The sequence below is a fragment of the Onthophagus taurus genome, chromosome 6 (genome assembly GCF_036711975.1).
Source record: "Onthophagus taurus isolate NC chromosome 6, IU_Otau_3.0, whole genome shotgun sequence".
Lineage (NCBI taxonomy): Eukaryota > Metazoa > Arthropoda > Insecta > Coleoptera > Scarabaeidae > Onthophagus > Onthophagus taurus.
Window position 1 is genome coordinate 16,887,329 of NC_091971.1, and position 19,576 is coordinate 16,906,904.

General features: G+C 35.8%; 1 protein-coding gene across 7 annotated transcripts in view; it reads right to left on the reverse strand.

Annotated features, from left to right (window-relative positions):
* LOC111414045 (homeotic protein spalt-major-like) overlaps nt 1–19,576 on the reverse strand; it is a 77,292-nt gene that overhangs the window by 8,754 nt on the left and 48,962 nt on the right. For all 7 annotated transcript variants that reach the window (XR_011640537.1, XM_023045204.2, XM_023045202.2 and 4 more), the window contains exon 2: nt 16,134–16,172. Coding sequence is in view for 6 of the 7 variants with exons in the window: in XM_023045204.2 (XP_022900972.2) it covers nt 16,134–16,172 (39 nt within the window). In the remaining variant the exon portion in view is untranslated. The remainder of the gene's footprint in view (nt 1–16,133; nt 16,173–19,576) is intronic.

The window sequence follows — 19,576 nt, forward strand, 5'->3', positions numbered from 1 at the left end:
CTCTATCTTCTTTTGTTTTTAAGTTATAGCCAAAAAGTCAAATTTTCGTGATTTCAAAAAATGCTCATATTTCGTTTATTTTTGAAATTAGAGAAATGGGGTTGATACGTTCTTAAGACACTTTTTAAGTAGAATATACTGCCGTTGAAAAATTTAAAAAATATTTGATGATTTTTGAGATACAACACAAAGTTGTATTTTTTTAAATACAAACTATACTTGATTATGATGTTAATGAAAAGAGCATATTTTTAGCTTTCCAATGATGTATCACATGTATGGTGTAGTTGCGGAAAATAAGCGTTAATTTTCAATTCCAAAATAGTAAACGCTAAAGTTTTTGGCTATAACTTAAAAACAAAAGAAGATAGAGGTTTGGTATTTGCGGGATGGGGTTAGTCTCGAAAAAAGAGACCGGGACATGGCACCTACTTTTTTCGTATCTCTTATAGTTTCTGAGATAGCCTATAATAACACCCAAATTTGCCCACCCTGTACTTATAGCGAATGCGAATTGTTTTTAGAATCAGAAAAAACACCAAGTATAAGTTTAACTCAATATAGTATTTTATTAAATGTTTTGCAGGTAACTTTACTGATTAATAAATTAATAATCAAACTTTAAAAAACCATCACTATTAAGTTGATTTCTTAAATGATCATATGTTAACCCAGCACTTTTTTTTCAGAGGCTGTCCATTTTCATTACTACATTCTAATGAACGTAAATCATAGTAATTGGTTAAAATGTTAATAATGTCGGCTTCGATTTGTTCCTGAACTATTTCATTACAAAAATGTATGTTTGTAACGAAGATCTAAATAAATAACAACTGAGAATAAATGATTTTTTTCTATATGAGCAAAGTTTAGATTTATTTCTGAAATTAACTTTCTGACGATTTCCTTGATTTGAGTAACCTTGTGTCTCTGTTCTTCCTCTTGTAGTGATGATTTAAGTATGTGTATCTAATAGAAGAACGACGGATGAAATGTTGGAATTGGTATTACTTAATTCTTTAGTTTTAGTTCTTTAAATGTCAATTTGAAGACCATTGTGTGAACTTGTATATCTCGCCAAATCTTTCGCACACTGAGTGAAATATATTCTTGAACGAAGATTATTACTCTTGGCACAAGCTTATCATATTCTTGTATATCCACAAGAAGATCATTTTGTTAAGTGAAGAAAAACCACTTATTCTCAAAGCAAGTATACACATATTCTTGATTCTCAAGAAAACGAATTCTTAGTGAAAGTAAATCAATCATTTTGAAAGGAATATCTTAGTGTTGCGTCAACAATCCCATTTTCGTATCGAGAATAAATTTCTTATGTCAAGAATAACGTATCTTTCTTTTTAGAAAAACTTGTTCATGTAACAACAATCTTGTATAATTCTTCGATGCTAAGAATATGAGACATTTCATTCGATAATATTTCTATTCTTAAAACAAAAAAACATTTTTGTTTTAAGAGTATCTTATACTTGTTTCTAAGAAATACATTCAAGAATAAATTTTTCTTGAAAGTCAAGAATAATTTCCCTCAGTGCATTAAAAGTTGCGAATGTGAAAGCTTGATATTTGCGAATGCGAATGCAAATATTCGTTACAACCCTACTTAGTACTCCACTATTCACAGGAAATAGTATCTCTTTTAGGTGTTGGACACTGCAAATAATAATCAAGTTCAACCCCTATAGGACATTTTTTATTGAATACAACTTTATTTATATCAGGTTTGTCATTAGCAACCTCATTGTAACAATTCCAATACGATATACAAAATCTCTTATTGCAGTTTCATCTAGTTTTCTTCTCTTCGCTTATAATTCATCATCACATTCATTACTAACAGAACTGTCACTGTTATCACTTTCGATTATTGATTAAAGTATGCTCTTTTTAATGCAAAAACCCGTTTTGAAAAATCGCATCAAATTTTTGAAATGAACGACAATTTTTTCGAATTTTGGAATTTTTGAAATAAGTTGACATATCTTATGAGCTTTCTTATTAATATCATTTTTATTCAAATATCGCAATAATGTGGCAATGTAGGATATCAGTTCAGAAATGCACCAGAAATTATAACCATAATGGCCGGATAAATAGTGCTAGGTTCTAGTATTAATTGTACCAACTTTAAAATTTTTGTTGGTTCTAGTAACTTTTGCATCTGCCCAATAAAGAGTATTTATATTTTTTATACTATAAGAATGGGACATGAATAATTCCATTATCGGTCAGGTAAATTGCTATCCTCTGGTTGCAATAGATGGGAGGGTGGTCGACCATCAGCTGCTCCCACGCAAACGCGCGCGCGTGACGCAAAAGATAATTGCCATGGGACAGTTGTGACCATTTTAAACGATTCGCCCCGCATAATAGACATAATTTATTGGACGCTCCTCTGTGGGGCAGCGAAGCCACCGGTAGTGCACGCGCGACTGCCCCCCGTATTCCCCGCTTCAAAAAAAAGTGATTAAAATCTCATTGTGGACGTTCCCTTTTGGCGTTTAACGTGCGCCCAGCGTTCCCATTGTTTTTGCATACGAAGAGGGCGGCGAAGAGAGGACATACGAAGAGGTCTCTACAAGTGCACGGTAGCGCCACGGTCGTGTACCGGCGTGACCAATAATCTCCGTATTTGGAGGGCAACGCGACGCCCCATTGTTATCATTACACGGGTTACGTGTATATTTGCGGACCTACATTGCTTTGTTATAAGCAATTTATTCGATCATTCTAATTCGAGGAGACCCCATGTTTAAAACATCCTCGCAACGCTTCTCGTACAAACAAACGCCTGCTGACCGTAAAAACTTTTAACTGGGCTGTTGAGAAGTTCACACAATGAATCCCGTTGTGTCTGAAATATTATTAATAGATCCATCGGAAAGTAGATGGTTTAAATATTTTTTGGGAACCATTCCAATAAAAATTTTGTGAAATACATTTTTTCAGTACGGTTCTGTGCTTACCGGTCTTCGACTGTCAAGACAATCTGAATTATGTCGCGGTCGAACAGCGTCTACACGACGCAGATCGGCTCGGCCTTTCGATATATGCAAGAAAAATAAATCTCTCACGCGGAGAAGCTTCGTCGCGTTAAGCTTTTATAATTAGCTCTTTTTATTTGACTCTTTGTTCTTCCGTTTTGTTTTCTTCTCAGAACAACGAACATACTTTGTTACATTCTCATTGTTTATGATTGTCGTATACTAACCTGAATATTTTTAAATCATACCATTAATATTATCTACAATAAGTTATCTTGACCTAGAACCAGAAACATTGGGATTTAGCCGTACCTCTCTTTAAAACGACTAAACCCGAATGTTTCTTGTTCAAGGTTTAGTGTTAGTTCTAGTTTTAATTGTTATTCAGCGTTAGTTTGTTATATATTTTTATTGAACTAGAAGTGGAACTAACACTAGACCTAGAATCAGGGACGTATTTATAGATTATTAATGGGGGGATCCTCTATGCTGAAATACTAAAAGATAATAACAGATGACTGAAAAATGTATTAAAATATGATACTTAGTTTTACAGAATTAAATTCATTCTCTTTCTTCTTTCAGCAAACTTATTAACCATTTTTGAGAAATCTAAAGCCGTCTAAAGACGAAGCTTGTAATCCTTTCGTCGCCCATTCCATTTCTAAGATAAGTTTTTAGTCGTTTAAGTGATGAAAATGTACGTTCAGTTTTGGCAGCAGATACTGGAAGTGTTGCTAAGATTTGAAGAAGTTTCTTAATCGTTGGGAAAAAAGTCCACCACATCGATTCATAGCTTCTAATGCAGTAGACGGCTTTTCCTGATTACACCAGTGATTCTGCCAAAGCTCATACTCGCTTAATAAAAGTTTTTTTTCAACTTCATTAAGAAATATTTCTCCTATTCTTGTTATACATTTCTTTGCTTTTTCAGTGTTTTGGGTTCGTGATGCTTAAAGCGAACATCAAGCTCGATGACTACACGTTCGATAAATGGGTAAAATATATTTCGCCGATAGTACTCTTGGAGTAGTAGTACTTACTCTTGGAACAGTTATATCTGCCAAACTTAACTTTTTTGCTTCCTGAAAAAGATTTGAGAATTTTCGTTCATTACGTAGGTTGTGTAAAGTTTTTTTTTATTGTTTTTACATAATTGCAAGAGTCAGTTAAATCTACATTGACTTTCTGGAGAATTCGGTTTAAGTTTGATGTATATGAGAAAATCTTCCTTAAAACAGTCAGCGAAACTATAAATTGACTATTTTGCATTGCGACTTGTAACTGGAAAGCTTGGGTTGCAACTTCTTTTCTAGACTCCTGAAAAGCTTGAAGTGCTGCATGTACTACAGGAAACATCTCAGCAAATTTTTCGATGGCAATGTATTGATTGAGTGTTGAGCGCTGATTGCCGAAAGAAGTTAATAGAACTATTAATAGTTCCAATGTAATTCGAATTGCAGAGATCTGGCATGAATGAGCCAAAACTAAGCTTAATGTATGCGCCACACAGTGTACAAACAGTGCTCGGGGATATTTGTCCATGATTATTGTCCTTATTCCTTTAAATCGTTCGCTCATCACAGCCGCTATATCATAGACCTGACCAACTAAATTATCCAAATCTAATCCAAACAACTTAAGTTTATCCATGTTCGTCGCAGCTAGAAACAACTAGAAACATCATACGGGTTTAGCCGTCTTGACAGACGTGCGGCTAAATCCGAATGTTTCTAGTTTTCGGTCTAATGTTAGTTTTAATATTGCACTAGCACTATCACCAGAACTAACACAAAACCTTGAACTAGAATCATTCGGGTTTAGCCGTGTTAAGAAACGTGCGGCTAAACTCGAATGTTTCTTGTTCTAGGTGTAGTGTTAGTTCTAATGGTAATGTTAGCTCTAATTTTAGTTGTTACTCAGCGTTAGATAGTTGTATACTTTTCATGGAACTAAAACTAGAACTAACATTAAGGCGATGTTACACGATTCACTTCTGCCTTTCAATTTGGATGAAGCAACCAAATTGAATCATGTAAACATAAAAGTGAATCGTTCAATATCATTGTACAATCGCGTTGAAAGAATTGGGCTAGTTTAATATTTTCACTTATAAAGTGAATTGTGGTTCATCATTCAACGCAAATGAAGGAGAATTGAACGTGTAAACACGTGTATTGAACGATTCAGTCCATGTTTATTCTAGCGCGCCACTGTTTAACGAGAGAAAGTCAGTCAAGTTCTTCAAATTTTGTTTTATTCATTCGAAGATGATTGTTGTATGAATCTGGATCCTGTTAGCCAGTTTAAAGATCCCAATGTCTGTCTTAATATCCATGGTTGCAACCACCAACGCCTTCTATTTCTTCGCTTCTTTTTTGTTAACTTCTTAATTAAATGATCACAAATTAAGGTTATTCCCAACCATACGACCTGATTCGACGACATCTTAGACCTAGAACTAGAGGACTAGCGTCCTCAGATGCACGGCTAAATCCGAAACTTTCTAGTTCTAGGTTTAGTGTTAGTTCTAGTTTTAATTTTATTAACATCGTTGTCTTTTTGCATTCTGTAGAATTTAATGAAACTCAATTTCGCACTTTTTTTGATAGATGTATTTTTAAAAAATAAATTTCAACCGGTTTCGATTCTACAAAATCATCATCAGGAACTTACCTAATTACAGAAAAATAAAAATATTTAAATTAATATGAAACTTACAAAGTACATGTCATCTTTTAGTCCAAGATTATGTCTATTAAAAACTAAAAAATTTAAAAAATAAAAACTTTTGTCAATAACAAATTAAAAATCCTGACACTATTACAAACATTTTAAAATGTTTTCAACGTTGTTATTAATCAATCAAGATAACTTCTTCGTATTAATTTCTTCTTTTCGTATTAATTTGCATATTTTTATTTTTCTGTAATTAGATCCTGATGATGATTTTGTAGAATCGAAATCGGTTGGATTTTATTTTTTAAAAATATATCCATCCAAAAAAGTGCAAAATTGAGTTTCACTAGTTTTAATTGTTACTCAGCGTTAGATTGTTGTATACTTTTCGTTGAACTAGAAGTGGAACTAACACTAGACCTACAACTAGAAACATTTGGATTTAGCCGTCTTTAAGAGACGCATGGCTAAACCCGAATGTTTCTAGTCCTAGGTGTAGTATTAACCGGCCCATACACTATGATGCAAAACTATCACATTTGCATGCAGATTTGCACTGATGGCACTGTCTAGGCATGGCACGATAAAATCTGGCTGAGCTCGATTGTGCACGGTCCGTCGTGGCTAAGCTTGTACGTGTGGAGACAGTTCATGCCATTCTTCTCAGTTTTAAATTGATCTTCGCAAGCTTATTATTCAAATTTGTTTACGAAATGGCTGTTCGTCAGCAAGAAGACGTTATACGTGAATTTATAAGTATATACCAAAGAATTTCTTGTCTTTGGAAAGTGAAATGTAGTGAATATAAGGATAGTTACCAGCAGCTAGTGGAAGTTTTTAAGCAAATATCAAATATCAGCCATTCTACATTTTTCAGACTGTCGATTCTCGACCGGGCAATATTATTCACAATTTTTTAGTCAATAATGTATACTAGAAGTATTATTTTTAAATGCATAAAGAACTGTAGAAAGCTTTATCTATTTTATTTATTTGTACAGTAGGGTTAAGATACATCAGGACACTATGCATGATAACGAAACAGTGTCATGTAAGTACATTTTCAAAATTACACATTTCCACCATTCTTGATATGTAATTCGATCATGTTGCCAAGGCACGCGCTTATCAGCAATAAAGTAAATCTTACACTGAAAGAAATTTTGTACGTATTATTAATAAACAGCGTCTATTAATAGCAACTTCAGTGTCACATTGAAATTTTCATCGATATTATGAAAATGTTATAGATTTTATTTATCAATATTACAAATCCGATTTATTGAAATGAAATAAAATTTATTGAAATTGTATCATTACATCAATGATACTTTTCGTTATGCTGATAATAAAAATCAATAACACGAATTCATAGTATTAATGTATATGTTTATTGGTCAATGAACAAGTACATCACTTTAATGTATACATCGAAGAAAAATTGATAAACATAATTATTAACATTACGAATCCGATTTATTGATATTAATGTACAAATGATCATTGTCTCAACAAATTATTTTATTAGGGAGATGTATTTTATTCATTATAATGACGAAATAATTTGTTGTGCCAATAACAATATTATTTAAGAACCCCAAGTTCGTAAAATTAATGTAATATTGATTATCGCAACGTACTAAACATTAAAAAAAATTGAACGAATCCAATAAGTTATGATTTACAATTCGTCCTTTACGAACCTTGTTTCTACCGGTTTCTGCTTGTTTCCAAGAATAGTTTCTTTATTTTGTGTTAGCTCATTCGCTTATATCACGTGTTCCTTCGCACATAATTAATGCACATAATTATAATGTTAAATACAAATTTACATTAATCAATGAACGAGTTCATCCTTTTGTGCAAAATGTTCATTGTGTCAACGTACTTTTTCATCGGACTGATTTTATCGTTATTTTCATTGTTACAACGAAGAAATTCTTCTTTTAGTTCTAATCGTAGTGTTCTAGTTCTAGTTTGAATTGTTATTCAGCGCTAGATTGTTATATATTTTTATTGAATTAACCCTATGTATACTTTGAATTAGAAAGTTTCGGATTTATGCATCATCATCAGAGGCAAATTGCAAATTAAAATTTTTTGATATAACGTATTTTTGGGTAAAACGAACACTACCTTTATCGTATTAGTCCGTAACGTTTATTTATTATTAAAAAAAGGAAATATTTAACCACAAATTTTTTTATGGAAGTATTAAGATAATTATTAGAAGTGACGAAAGTAACAAAACGTGGTACGTTCGTTCTCAATGTTTGGTGCCAAAGCTATTTTCGCTTAGACGAAATCCAAGTTCATTGTCTCTCGTCGCCTTTGGAACCAAAATTACGCGTTCGCGAACCCCCAAACCGTTCCTATCATCGAAACGATCGTTTTCGAAGGCAGAAACGGGCTCCGTCTGGTTTCGCGGCTGAGTTTGTTTGTTTACGGCGCAAAACGAGATAACAGCCGAAAACAAGCTGCAGGATCCGTGCCAAGGACTGGCCGGGCCGGTCCTGAATGAACCCGTATTTCAGGGAGCCGTCAACGGACTCACAAAATACGGAACTTAACGCGACGTTAATTGGACGAAGATTCCGAACGACTCGAGTACTCGGTTTATTGGCGGTTTTGATGATATTGTAAAGTGAATTACAAGTGTTAAAACATTAATTTGAAAAAAAAATTTTTGGTGTATGTAAAAGCTCAAATATAAAAGCTCCATCTTTTTCATTAGTATTTTACACGAGCGGTCAATCGCAGGATAACAGTCACGATTGGTCCGCAGGACGAGTTATGACGAGGTGAGATTGGCTACACCTGGGGGCCTGGGACCGCCTACCACAACTCCGGGCGTCTTATACCATAAGTTGGTTTATTGCGACGACGTTCGCAGCGTTCGCAGTCGAGGATAGGTTTACACGGCGAACGGGCGAACGCGAGTACGAAGGATAAAACGCGAGGATAAATAGGCCCCGGACCCCGGGGACGAAAATAGACGCGATCGGGTAATGAAGCGCTGCCACTTCTTCTTCTGCTCTCCCGCCCCGTCCGAGAGGCGCAAGGGAAGAAGACGCCGAAGAACCAGTTTTGTGGGACCCTAACATGGCCGTTTGATGGGACCGGTCTAAAACAAAGAGAATTCTTGTTCCTGGTGACGGGACGTCCGCTCGTCGGCTCGATTTGATTTAAAAATCGCCGCGGGACCTTCACTCTCCCTCTTCGATGGGAACTTGCATGTTAATCCCACAAGAAGAGTCTCTCCTTCTGATTGGTTCCAAATAAAGTTCCAAATAAATGATATTGAATTGCATTAAGAATATCGAATTCGTATTGAAGTTGGTACATTTAAAATTCCATCGTTTATTTATGCAAATGTGCTTTGGCACCAAGTAGCAACCAAATAGCTTTCGTCCGTCGTTTTGGCGATCCTTTTCTTCGCTGGCTTTTTTTCCCAACGTCGACGACGGACGTTCTGTGTGGTATATTGGTTCAGATTTAGTGATCCTCGGTATGCTGGAATAATGAACGCCCGTTGGCGGTGGGCATTCGTTGTTGGTGGCATTGCTCCAACTCAAGGTAATCGCATTATCCGATCGATACATTCGCACAACTCGCACACACATACTTATAGGCACACACAGTCGTAGCGAAAGAGAGACACACACATACATATATACAGAACCGACGACTTCCAACCAGAATACAGATCCCAACCGCAACCAGATCGGAGTACGTTTAATGACCGAGTCCGCTTAATTAAAATTAAAATACAGAGGTGCGGGTTATTGTTGGGTTCAGAGGACGAGGACATGAGAAAAGGAGGAGATCGGAGACGAGAAGGACGAAGAGGAGGGCCGAAGAGAAAGAGGCGGCATAAGGAGGTGGTGTGGCCGGGACTTGTCCGCCGTTGCCAGACTTACGAGCTACACGCATCGTATCTCCTCTTGGTACATATTGAACGTTGTCCGCGACGGCCCAATATGATCACTTCGCTTTTTTCGCCTCGCCAACGCGAACCGCAATTAAATGCAGTTGGAAAAGCTCGGGAATTCACGATTCGATACTAAAGCAAATACTTGACGTCGTAACGTTCACGTTTAACAAGTGTCGATAAACAAATCCTTATTGCCCGCCGGGGATAATGCGAAACGCTATTTGTACTCATATGCTAGAAACTGCCGTTCTATTCGTTATTCTGAACGTTATTGTCGCGGAACGACGATGCTCGGTCGTTACGTTCAATGTTCCTGAAATCGTCCTCACTGCATTTAAAAGGTCTTTCCCTAGAGAAATCTAATCGAAGGGGTTTTTGGAAACCATCCAAGATATTACATGTCTCATCACTAACTTCATTTATTCCAAATACAGTAGATTCCGATTATTACATTATAACCATCAAAACAAAGATGAAATGCAAAGTGAGAACTTTAAGTCATTAGTCGATAGGAACAAAGGCATTTCACTCAAAGTAACAACCCAAATTTACAAATCTATCTAATATACACGGAATAATATTTACACGGTTTTCAACTCCAAGGACTATACAACATCTAGAAGTAGCAGAACGTACTGCGCTAAGAAAGACTACAAGAATTAGACATCCAAACAACGCCTTCCATAACCCTTCCAATCAAATTTTGTATGAAACGACTGGAATCACACCAATTCAGGAACGAAGATTGCGACTAGCAGTCGGTGCTTGAAAGATTGGTGAGGACGAGTACAGTCAACGCTCCAATACATTCCCACCCTTTTTCACAATATTTCAAGAATGAAAAATACTGTATAAAAAATAGCCAAATTGTACATTATTTATCCCAGCCTGTTTAGGACCTAGTTTAAATTTAGTTTATATTCTTTCACATTGGTATAGATGTATTATATTTTATTTTATTGTTTTATCTATGAGGTCCTAAATAAATTTCACATATATATATAACATTATAATAAAAAATTGTTCTCTGAAAGACTGTGTCTTCCCAGTAATCTGGAAGCAGGCTTCTGTGATGCCTATTTCTAAACCTGCCTCTAGAAGATTAGTCGAAAACTATAGACCAATTTCTTTGTTGTCCATTTTCAGCTAGGTTCTTCAGGGCTTATTTTTTACACTGTAAAATATGTTTTTGACCCAATCTTCTCGAATACACTAGTCAAATTTTGCATTCTTTTGATGACAACTGTCAGGTGAACTCAGTATACACTGATTTTAGTAAAGCTTTTGATAAAGTTGATCATCTCCTTTTGCTAGTGTAGGGAAGCATTCTTAATAACATGTTTAAGTGCTTTAAACACGCTAATTGTTTAATGTATGCAGATGATCTAAAGATCTTCTAATAAAGATATCCGGCATTAAGTACTCCACCATTCACAGGAATTAATATCTCTTTTAAGTTTTGGACACTGTAGATAATAATCAAGTTCAACCTCAATAGGACTTTTTTCATTGGATACAACTGTATTTATATCAGGTTTGGCATTAGCAACCTCATTGTAACAATCCCAATACGTTGTTGCAGTTTTGTCTAGTTTTCTTCTCTTCGCTTGTAATTCATCACCACATTCATTACTAACAGAACTGTCGCTGTTATCACTTTCGATTATTAATTAAAGTATCCTCTTTTTAATGCAAAAAGCCGTTTTGAAAAATCACTTTCAGTTCTTAAGAAATAAATTTTTGGAATGATCGACTTAAAATTTTGCAATTTTCGCTGATTAAGTTTTAAAAATGTGTATAAAATCCATTTCTTGGAATATAAGTATGAAGATGTTCCAAAGTGTTAATAAAAGTGTCCTCTTTCCAATGAACCAACACGTTTTGAAAAATTACTTTTAGGTTTTGAGAAAACAATATTTGAAGTTTTGATAAAATTTTCGATGTTGCAATTTTCATCGATAATTTGCAAAATTCGCTATAAAATTAACTTCTTGAAGGATCGTTGTGGAAATATTATCAATTATTAATTAAAGTATCCTCTTTTTAATGCAAAAACCCGTTTTGAAAAATCACTTTCAGTTCTTGAGAAATAAACTTTTAAAATAATCGACAACTTTTTCGAATTTTTAATTTCGCCGATTAAGTTTTAAAAATTCGTATAAAATCCATTTCTTAGGATATGAGTATGAAAATTTCCCAAAGTGTTAATAAAAGTGTTCTCTTTCCAATGAACCAACACGTTTTGGAAATAATTTTTAGTTTTTGAGAAAACAATATTTAAAGTTTTGATAAAATTGTCGATGTTGCAATTTTCATCGATAACTTGCAGAATTCGCTATAAAATTTATTTTCATGAAGGATCCTTGTGTAAATATCACCAATTATTAATTAAAGTATCCCCTTTTTAATGCAAAAACCCGTTTTGAAAAATCACTTTCAGTTCTTGAGAAATAAACTTTTAAAATAATCGAAAATTTTTTCCAATTTTTAATTTCGCCTATTAAGTTTTAAAAATTCGTATAAAATCCATTTCTTAGAATATGAATATGAAAATTTCCCAACGTGTTAATAAAAGTGTTCTCTTTCCAATGAACCAACACGTTTTGAAAAATAATTTTTAGTTTTTGTGAAAACAATACTTGAAGTTTTTGATAAAATTTTCGATGTTGCAATTTTCATCGATAATTTGCAAAATTCGCTATAAAATTAACTTCTTGAAGGATCGTTGTGGAAATATTACCAATTATTAATTAAAGTATCCTCTTTTTAGAGTAGCTTCGTTAGATAAATCAGCATCAAAAAAGTTCATGTTGTATCTTGGATCCAAATAAGTTGACATATCTTATCAACTTTCGTATTAATTTCATTTTTATTCAAATATCGCATTAATAAATAATATTGGTACCGAATATTCGGTACCATCCATCCATCACTACTAGAAACTATTCTACTCTTTAGCAAGATCTATATGAACTTGCTCAATATTGTTTTACAAACTTTATCATCATAAATTATAGCAAATGCTTTACAATTACTTCAGTGTATCAGTGTATTCAACTTAATTTCATTTCAAAATGACTGTTTCTCGTGCATCTGTGACATACTTGGTTTCAATGTTTAAATTCAAGGTTCAAGGAAATCCGTTTACTGGTCTATTTCCGAATCTCGGCTCCGTTAAAAATAGTGCTCCCGATGTGATGTTGGAAGCCAAAAGGCGCGTCTGTCAAGTTGCATCAAGTCTCTTTCACTAAATTGATAGGTACGGTAGGTCGCGGGTCACCCTTGAAATTAACCCCCGCACGTCATATGGAATCATCGAAAAAGTGTAAGCGTGTGCAGGTCTTCAACCGGATATTGCGGGGACTTTTTGACGCTATAATGTTAGCGCGAGCCCAGTAATTGCTCCCTCCGGAACTCACAAAAAATGGGAAAGTATATTTAGTCTGTTTCGAAGGGTAAAACGTTAAATTTCCCCTTCCAGATGTCGGGGTAAACAAAACCCGAGCTCCGACGCGACGCATATTTCACTGGGAGAAAAATAAATCAATTATTTTAAATCTGGCCGAGCATTATTTATTCAGAGCGAGAATATATTTATTTTAAATATCTCCGCGTGATCAATTATTTACGTTATGATATAAATTTGTTATGTACTCGAAACTATTTTAGCGTAATTGCGTAAACACGAACGTAAAAATGTGCGATTTGTAGCCAATTTTTATATTATGGATTCGTGAAACTCGTTTAAAAGCATATTTATAGCTGAAATTCATTCGACTATTTGCGCATTAAACCATTACGTATTCAAATCTCGTAGCAGGAAACTATGCAACATTTATTGGGGCTACATTGTTTTCCTTAGCTCCTATTTAATTTAAATATATCGATTCAATTAAGCAATACACACTACGACTTTTCAATGCGAATCTATGAAAATACATTGTCCTTTATAATTTGTCATTCTTTGTTTCTTTAATAACAACTTAAACTAGAACTAACACTATACCTAGAACTAGAATCATTCGGGTTTAGCCGTCTTAAGAGACGTATGGCTAAACCCGAATGTTTCTAGATCTACGTCTAATGTTAATTCCACTTTTTGTTTAATAAAAAATATACAAAAATCAAAAAAAAACATATACGAATTAAAACTAAAACTAAAAACGTAGACTTTTCAATGAAATCTATGAAAATACATTGTCCTTTATAATTTGTATTTCTTTGTTTCTTTAAGTTTTTGTTTTGAAAGTCATAAAACACAACGGAATTGTTGCTGAGCGCTGTTGCCAAAGTATTTTACAACTTTGAGAACTTTTTGCAGTGCTTTATGAGCCAATAAAATCAAATTTGCCCGTCATAAATCGAAGGGATGATTCCGGGAATCGGGTTAGAAAAGGCGACCATCCCTTTTTCGGTCCACTTTTCAATCTTCGCACTACCAGAGCTTTTCTGGAACCGTCCAAGGTCTCTGTTTTACGACTTCCTATTATATCGACTTTACGAGTTCGTCGTAAAGTGCAGGTAACCCTTTTTTGCATTTTCAAATTTCGAACAAAAAAACTACAGACCCTGGAAATTTTATTTGTCTTGGATTCTGTGAGATGTTGTAAATTCTTCGATTCTCGGTAGTAAACTTGGTCTTGTCCCCGGTTGGTCCAACGATATTTCGTGGGCAGAATATTAATCTGCCGATGGTATCGGCGATGGGGACGCGCTAATTAAACGCTAAAAACGAGCTGAAAGTCGCGGGACAGAATCCGAGATCCGTGGGAGGGTCGAGGGTCGCTCCTCTACAACGTTTTAATCTATCAACGAAGAGATATCGTCCAGACTGGGTGCGGCTTTATTGGTCATATAGCTGTCCAATTCTATGGCTACACCAATCACTAATAAGGCTATAACTCCAACGATATCATAATGTACAGCTCGAAACTCTCTTTCGTTTTTTTCCCACCCCGCGTAAGAAATTACCACTTATTTAATTGGATTTCTTTATTACTCTTGAGTATTATTGATTGAAACTAAAATAGCTTTAAGAATTGAACTGTAAACTAAAAACACCCATAGAATTAATTAAAATAAAAATGGTTTTAATTGAATTATTTCTCCCCATAATAGATTTGATTGGGTTCGATTTTTTTTTGTTTGAGAAACCGGTTGTTTCTTAGAACCTCGTGCAATAATATATTGTACGACGTTGTCGAGTCGACCAGATTTATGCCAAGACGTCTAATGCAAGCAGTTTGTTAGTATCCAGTTTATTAATATTTATTGCGTCTCTTCCAAAGTAAATCGGTTTATCAAGTTATGGTGGGAGCCAAAATGTTTTCTAAAATAAGATGTCAAAATGAGTTTGAAATGAAGCAGTTTGTCATCGACTTATCCGAACAAATGGGGTGAGATTTGAAGAGGACGTGGCGCGTGCCAACGCGGAAATATTAGACCCAGATGTGCGAATTATGTGGGGAGGCCTCCCCAGTTCGACCAAATTAGGTGGCAAAGATCAACGGGCCTAAGGGCTAGAAGGTCGCGTGGGTGACAATGGATGGAACAGCTGCCGGGCATGTGGTCAGTTGCGACCCTCGACGACGCCCCCGCACTTTACCTTTATCCATTTCCAACGGACGGTCCAGATTTTAGTTCCGGATAATAACCCGCGAACAATAAAGCTTCGATTATAGAAAATCGTTTCACGGCAAAAGATGAAAAGTTGCCGGCTGAGGATTTAATTAAAATTGGTCATAAAATAACAAGAATGGTAATGTAAGAAGACGAGAAAAGTGAGAACGAAGAAGGTGCAGCAATATATATGCTAATGACTGCGTGTCATTTGCTGACGGGTAAAAGGTTAACGTGGCATCGCTAATCGATGACCCCGGTTTGAAAGACCATAACTGATCCAGTCTTCTTTATGTGAGAAGAGAGATTCCAGAGCATTTCAGAGCATTAACATCTAGTATAAATTTACTAATTGTTTTGTTTCTTTTGAACTGATTTTGCATAGAATAAGTTGTAGAAAACATTCTTAGTTAGATAACAGTCATTTAAGTTTATTTTTTTGTGTAAACCGCCGGATATTCAAATTCAATGTCAGAGTGAATTTCAATAAAAAACGTCTACAGGATTTATTCGTATCAGTAACGCGGACGAAGCTGTCGCATCTAAACATCTGCCGTTGTCTTCATTAGTAAAGCAAAGCGGATCTCATGTCGAGTAAGGTTTAATGATGTTATATCTGCAGCGGAACGGTCCAGACATGATGATACAAATTGACAACTGGATATTTCGCTCAATTATTCACCAGGAGCGGAAGACAGCCGTGGAATTCCCGAAAAAGGTACCTTATAAATTCACCATCTAAATTAATTCCTATACCATACCGTCATAAAGACTCGGAGCAGTCGTCGTTCGTCAGAACGATGACGGCTACACGTTTACGCATTTCTCGACTGTCATGACATTTTAGCGAACCCCTATTGTAACGATAATTTATTTGAATTAATTTTAATACTTACTCTTTGCAAAGTCTTGGTCCGTCTGCTGTTCTTCATCGCCTGTAACACAAAAAGAAAAATATAAAACGAAAGGTTTTTAGAAAATTTTCGTTACGTCAATACGCCATAAAAATTCTTCTCCATTTAAAGACTTGTTCATCTCCCTTGACACAAATGTATATGTATACTTGCAAACTTTACCCAAGCGGATACGAACGTCAATTAAAAATCAAAGCAGTCTTTCTTCTGCTCCCGTTTGAATCAATTAGGATCGTTTGGGAACGAGGCGGAGAACGCAAACCGCACTGTTATCGTTACAAATAAGGCCGGGCACCAAGAACCGTGCGGCTCCCACCAGGATTTTTCTATCGCCCGTTTAAGTACTCTTAGTTAATTAGTAAAACCGAAGATACCTGTGATTTGCAACTGGACAAAGAACCTTTGAGCCGGTTTATCTTGGTTGGTCTTGCGGGTGTACTTTGTATGTACTGCACCAGTACTGGAGACAAGATGTCTACACCGATACAAGTTCCAACCATACCACAAATAACAAAATAAAAGAAACCAAATTAACGTTTTTATAGAATAAGAAAATTACCTAAATAGTGATAAAACTTAAGATGGCCCATTCGGACGCTATCAAATAAGTGGGTTCCATCTGTCAAGGGTCGTAAAATGAAAAATTTCAAACAGACACCTTTAGAGATCGATATTATGCAAACGGCGTTGTGAACTTGCCGTAAACGAGACGCGACTTTTCGCGGTTTTAATTATTTCTCGCGTTCGAGTTTATCGGCCCATACAGTAACGCTTTAAGGTCCTTAAAGTCACCCGGCAGTAAAATGCAGACAGTAAACCACGATTTAACATTATAATTTCGTTCGCCAATACACGTGGAGGTTTACTACTTAACTTTGTAGCCGTTTAAACTTTAAGTGAACGAGTTTGGTTGTAAACTATTTGAAATATTACGAGAATCTCGAAATGAGTAGAATTTTTTTTGGACTTTACTGTAATGCAATTTTCTAATCGTTATTATTGTTGGGTCACCTGTCTTCTGCGGTGGCACGACGTTTTCTCGAAGATCAGCTGCCGAAGTCAGTTGTTCATTTGAATATTTATACACCCCCGCGTTCGCTTCTTCCTGAACACCACCTGTTCTGCGTTTTGTAAATTTATAAGAGTGCTCGAAAGGTGCCTCTGAAGGCGAAAGGGCAACCACCGAATTGATTTATATTCAAGACAAAGCCGACGCGTAACATAACCATCCATCGTTGAACGTATGTTATTAAATAACTCGACGCGATTAAAACTTTTAAATGCTGTTTTCAGCGCTAATAACATCGCTGATTCTTAGTAGAGATATTCGCGTTACAAAATATTATGACCCCCGCGGACTTGCTAATGAACGCTAATAAGCCGTTGGTTTTATTGTGCAATGGTCTCTAAGTTATGTTCAAAAAAGTTGAAAGGATGCTTTTAGCATAAACGGGGGAAGTATCTTTAATGCGGTGATTTACTGTATGAAAGATGTCTACTGGTAGTTTGAAAGGAAACGAAGAAACGGTTCGGTGAGAGTCACGAGCGGCAGTTGCGGTTAAAATAGAAACGTACTGATTTATTTTATCAGCATCTTAAGTAGCGTTTATTTGTTCAATTGTCCGGATAGCAACCGCGGCCGCCTCTATCGCGAAATCTACAAGAACGCTGCGCGGGGGCCCTTCTACGCAAAAGTTCAAACGAGAGACGAGCTCAGCACAGTCCGCAGGATTCCTCATATCGGCAATCGTGCACGCTCAAGCTTACATATGCCGTAACAATGGAGTTATGAGATGGCTGACATTTACCGCTGAGTTACGTAAATAGATATCGTGCATTTTACCCCGATATATATGTGTCTAAAAACGTTCAACTATATCGCTTTAGAGATAAACCGTTTTAATTTCAACAATCAGTTCACGTTTGTGACGCCGTCAACGATATCGCACGCATAGTCGAGTTAACGTCCGGATTATACTAATTTCAACCTGCCCAGCCATATCGCGGTAGTTTATTTCCTAGACGTATAGACCGCGCGCGAAGCGAAGCGGTTGTTGTAACGAAGACCAGAAATGATAACTATTAATCCAAAGGCTTAATTGCCGCGAGAGACCGATAAGTAATTTCGAATTTCACACGGCGTCGCGTCTCGACCCGATATGGAAATTGAACGGACGAAACGACTTAATTTAACACCGGAACCGTGCTTTCGTAATTTCCCTTTGTTCAACCAACAATAAAGAAAGAAAAGGAGACGCCAAGAATAGTTTACGTGCATCGTTCAACGAGCTTGTTAGAGAGCTTTCGATATTTCTATTAAATAAATATTTAACCTTCGCAGTGCATACATGGTGTCAATATGACCACACCATTCTAAATTTGGCTATAAAATTGTCTTAGATTAGATAGATCTTACAATTAGATAGGTTGACTTTGGAGTATTTAGGAAAACTTTACTAATTTTCCTATCAGTAATATATACTTAACCGCAAAATTAACGCACCACTCTGACTATTGGTTTTATTTCGAGAAATATTATATATTTTCGATTCATTAATATCACTTATAATAATTTGTTGATTATTACGCCTTTTGTATAAGATTCTTCTTTATTTAATTTTGAAATCATAGCAGCTTTTCATGAAGGGTTTGTTTTTTAAGTAAATAAGCCTCACTTCTAAAATAAAAGTAGGCATTGTTTTTGATGAGATAACTGTCATTCGTGCAATACATAATGGAGCGTGCTGGACGAAATTTAAATCGTGATGAATGTGTTCAAATTGTAACTTTGTCCAACAAATCGCGAACTTGGTAGAAGGTTTGGCGTGGCTCATACAACGGTCGGTGGGGTTCTGCAGAGATTTGTAGAGAACAACGACTATGCTAGACGACGTGGCCAAAGCAGGCCACGAGCTACAAATGCGGTGGATAATCGATTTTTGATGCTTCGAATACTTAGGGAACGGTTCACTACTGCACGAAGACTCCAAATACAACTAAGCGAGGTTCATGGCACTGCTATTAGTCAAGATACCATAAGAAGAAGACTTCGTACTCAAAATCCCAGTGGTGGTCCTAGATTATCTGCAAACCACCGAAGAAACAGATTGGGAGCAGGTGATTTTTACGGATGAGTCACCGTTTTGCCTTGTAAGTTACATGGCAAAACGTACAAATTTGTAAGTTACTCACATTATACCGAGGCGGTTCAGTGATGGAATATCTTTAATATCTTCTCGCACGGAACTTTTTATCGTTGATGGTGGACGTTTCAATTCTGAACGATACATAACAGACATTTTAGAACCTTATATGATACCTTTTGCACCTTACATTGGCGACGGGTGCATTCTTATGCAGGATAATGCGAGGCAACATTCGGCACATATTGTTACTGAATATTTAAATTATGTTAATATTTAAAT